Here is a 4,444-nt window from a genome sequence, read left to right as displayed (position 1 = left end):
TATCCAGGGGGACAGCTTGAGGCTCTGTCTCAAAAAAAAGAAATTATTCTATAATTACAAACTGCAGTAGGTGCTGCACGAGGGCCGTGCAGTCTTGGAAGGAAAGCAGAAGACAGGGACTGGGTAGTGTGAGCGGTCAGGATGCTGTCTGCAAAGTCAGCTCCTGGAGGTTGGCAACCGAGGCAGCTCTGTGACAAGCAGGTGGAACACCATGCCCTAAGCTCCTGCAGCAAGGATGAACTGCTAAGATCAAGAGAATTGAGACCAGGCACAGTGGTTCACTCCGCTGATCCTAGCACTCTGGGAGGCCGAGGTATACGGATTGCTCAAGCTCAGGAGTTTGAGACCAGCCTGAGCAAGAGCAAGACTCCATCTCTACTAAAAATAGAAAAATTAGCCAGGTGTTGTGGTGGGTGCCTATTGTCTCAGGTACTTCGGAGGCTGAGGCAAAGGGATCATCTGAGTCTAAGAATGTCAGGTTGTTGTGAGCTATGATGCCATAGCATTCTACCCAGAGAGACAGAGTGAGATTCTGTCTCAGAAAAAAAAAAAAAGAGAAGAAGAAAATTGAAAGCATCCAGTGTGTCTGCAGCAGAGGGAGTGGAGGGTAGGTGTTGGCAGAGGCCACGTCCAGAAGGGCCTCATGGGCTATAGCAAGGAGTTTGGTCTTATTCTCACTACCCATGCGGAACCATCAAACTGGCTTAACCTTCCCAAGCCCCTGGAGATTATAACAGTAATAAGTAAGTTATTAGCATGAATCAAGAATTCATGAATCATGAATGACCATGAGCTGGTAATTGTACCGAGGGCATCTGTCGTACCATGGTTCAAAGTGTCCCTGTGCTCCCACTCCCGCCTTACTCCCTTGCCCCCGGCACCTGGATATTTGCTTTGCACACCCCAACCTTCCATCCTTTGCCCAGTGACTTCCCTCACTCTTTTATTCTCAGCCTTCCACACTCTGCTTAACCCCCCCACCCTCAGGCCTCCCTCGAGTGTCACTTCTTCCTTGAAGCCTTCTTGATCCACTTTAATTCCCTCTGGGAGAATTAACGAGCCCTTTCTTCATCTATATTCTCCTACTGCAGTCTTTTTTAGAAGAATGTTCTTACATTCTGGGCTCTTCCTCCTGGTGGTGGTGAATAACTGTAGATAATCATAGCACCCACTTATTGAATAGCTACTATGTGCTAGGTACTTTAACTGCCTTTCATGGAATCCCTACAACAGTCCCATGAGGCAGAGGCTATGATAGCATTTATTTTAAAGACAAGGAAATTGAAGCTAGAAGTGGAAAATGATTGGATTAGGCCACTTACCTGGTAAGTACCAGAGCAGGGATTCAAATACGGGTCTGTGGGACACCTGTTTATCTCTCTGTCTCTTCATATGCTTGGACTTTGCTTTGTCACCCAGGCTGGAGTGGAGTGGTGTGATCATAGCTACTGCAGCCTCCAATTAGGGGACTTCAAGTGATCCTCCTACCTCAGTCTTCACAGTAGCTGGTACTACTGATATGCACCACCACAACTGGCTAATTTTCTTTATTTTTGTGGAGACAGATTCAAGATATATTGCCCAGGTCGACCTCAAACTCCTGGCCTCAAAGGATCCTCTTGCCTTGGCCTCCCAAAGTGCTGGAATTACAGGCATGAGCCACCACACTTGGCCAGCCCATGATTACTTTTAAAAAGATGGATGATCCTCGCCCTCAGAAATAACAGCCAATCTTAGAAAAATAAGACATACAATCATGAAAGTATTAAAAACCAGTGCAATCCAGAACTGAATCACACAGCCACAGTCAATGAATGTATTACATAGCTGCTTCTCAACCATGAGTTGACTAGTTGTTACAATCCCGTGAGGCAATTGTAACCCCATTCTAGAGATGAACAAACTGAGGCTCAGAGAGGGCAGAGTAAAATGCCCAAAGTCACCAGCACATAAATGTCAGAGGCATGATTTGAATCCAGATCTGTGTTCCACCAGGGTTCCACAGTGCTCCCAGGGTCAATTCATAACTTTCACCCAGCTTATAAGAAGCATTTACAAACGAGAGATTGGTTAAACTCCTGATGGCACAGAGATACTGATTGGGCTTAGGAATAAACATTTCCCTGAAAGGTTTGGCCCCTTACCAATTGTATGACATTAATCAATAACTTTAACCTATCTGAGCCTCTGTGTCCTTGACCATAATAATAAAAGTAATAAATACATTTTTTAAGCACTTCGTGCATCTGGCCAGGCATTATGCTCAGTGCTCTTTATGGATTAACTCATTTTATCCTCATGACAGCTGTATGGCACAGGGACCATTATCCCACTTTGCTTACATTTCTTTCCAGACCAGATAGCAGTGATCCCAGAGAGTCCCCCAGTGGCCTGAGCAGGCCCAGCTCTCTCTTTCCCCACCCGGGAGATTCTACTAAATTACTTCTCTCTGGCCTATTTATATTTCACACTCCTGACCTAGCCTCTCCTTCCCCAGGACTCCCAAGAACATAAGATCTCCCTGTTTGAAGGTGCCAATTTCAAGCCCAAAACCATAGATATCCAGGAGGATGATGTGCCCAGTCTCTGGGTCCACGGCTTCTGTGACCGCGTGGGCAGCGTGAAGGTCTCCAGTGGCACGTAAGCATCTTTCCTACTAGGTCCACATCCCCTGATAAGCACAGACAGACTCAGAGGCTGTCCTTGTTACAGGACCTCAGATTCCTAGGAAAGGTCATGTCCATGACCACAATCTCGCAGTACTGCAGTCTGGGATTCCCCGATAGCTTTATTCCTCTGAGGAATAGACTCATCCTTTGATGAATTCCATGCCAATGTTATTGGTTTTAAAAAGCTGGAAGATGGGCTCGGCGCCTGTGGCTCAAGCGGCTAAGGCACCAGCCATATACACCTAAGGTGGCGGGTTCGAATCCCCAGCCCGGGCCCGCCAAACAACAATGATGGCTGCAACCAAAAAATGGCCAGGCGTTGTGGCGGGCGCCTGTGGTCCCAGCTACTTGGGAGGCTGAGGCAGGAGACTCGCTTGAGCCCAGGAGTTGGAGGTTGCTGTGAGCGTAATGCCATGGCACTCTACCCAGGGGGGATAGCTTGAGGCTCTGTCTCAAAAAAAAAAAAAAAAAAAGCTGGAAGATGGAGAGAACAGAATCTTAAACCCAGGTTGAGGTTGAAGAAATAATTAAGCAATGGAGTCAGAATTGATATAGACAGATGAGGCTGGATATGTCCAGGGAAAGAGAATATTCAGGGAAGTCTGGCACCTCTGGGGAAGTGAATAGATGACTCTGAGCAGTGAACCTGTATGAGAGGACTTCATCCTGCTACTGACATGCTGAGGAAGTGAGGTGAGCCTGTGCCCCTATGTACCTCTCAGTGTTGCCAGCTGTATAATGGACACACCAAACTCCTTCATCTAAAAGCACCCATTTTGCTTTGAACTCTCAGGATCTGAAGCTTTCAAAAGAGAGACCTCATGTGCTTGAGAAAATAGAGAAGGGGTAAATGCCCAAAGGAATTTACTTTAGCCAAACAGCTATGCCAGACACCCCTGATGTTTTCAAGGCAAATGTAAGGCACTCTCTTTCCATCCCTAGACTTATTCAGAACTCCTGTAACACCTTCAGGGCCCTGGCCTTTTTCTTGTTCTTTTCCACTTTCTGATAACCTGTTTTCCCACCATTCAAACCATCTGAATTTTACACAGCCTTGTCTGTGAGACAGACTCTGAGGAAGGCAGAGATGAATAAGGCCAAGCTCCTGCCTTCACTGACCTTACTCAGCCAAGCAGGGGAGACCCAGATATACCTGTGAGATGGTGTCCAGCAATACTAGGTAAAGATGATCCATCCAGGGCATTTGTTCTACAGGAGATCAGAGGAGAGAATCTTGAGTGAAGAACGGGTCAAAAGTTCATCTGAAGAGGCTATAACTTAAGCCAGGCTTCAAAAGATGAGTAGGGAGCATCTGGGATAGGTCTGAAAAGACCCTCTCAGCAGATACAATGACAAAAGTTAGAAATGAATCATTGCTACTAACTTTTACTGAAGGCTTAGTATGTAACAAGTAGTAGGCTAACCACCTAAAAATTAATAATTATTGAATTTTTATAACAAACCAGTGAGGGAGGTGCATGATCATCCCCATTTCCCAGACAGTAGACTGAGGTTCTGGTGGCACATCTACTTAGATTTTCACAGTTAGTAAATAAATGGCAGAGCTGGGATTTGAACCACGTATGTTTGATACCAGAGTGTGTATTGCCAACCATTAAACATAAATTCACTTACATACAAAACCCATTTTTAAAGAATTAAGGCTCCTGCCTCTTACTGGTCTTAGCAGTCGCTAAGCCGTCTCCTGACTTCCTTTGATTCTGTTCTCTGGGCCCAGCATCTCCACATTCCCTGGGATGTGCCTTCATCTCCCC

The 4,444-nt window shown here is 46.0% G+C and overlaps 1 protein-coding gene across 1 annotated transcript in view; it reads left to right on the top strand.

Moving 5' to 3' along the window:
- The window catches only part of CRYBB1 (crystallin beta B1), a 16,761-nt gene that overhangs the window by 11,711 nt on the left and 606 nt on the right, over positions 1-4,444 (top strand). Inside the window, exon 5 of the mRNA XM_003789844.1 lies at positions 2,498-2,640. Coding sequence (XP_003789892.1) covers positions 2,498-2,640 — 143 coding nt within the window. The remainder of the gene's footprint in view (positions 1-2,497; positions 2,641-4,444) is intronic.

The sequence above is a fragment of the Otolemur garnettii genome, unplaced genomic scaffold, assembly GCF_000181295.1.
Source record: "Otolemur garnettii isolate 467f Iridium unplaced genomic scaffold, OtoGar3 scaffold00038, whole genome shotgun sequence".
Classification (NCBI taxonomy): domain Eukaryota; kingdom Metazoa; phylum Chordata; class Mammalia; order Primates; family Galagidae; genus Otolemur; species Otolemur garnettii.
Note: the sequence above shows the minus strand (reverse complement) of the source record. Positions and strands in the feature narration are given on the sequence as shown.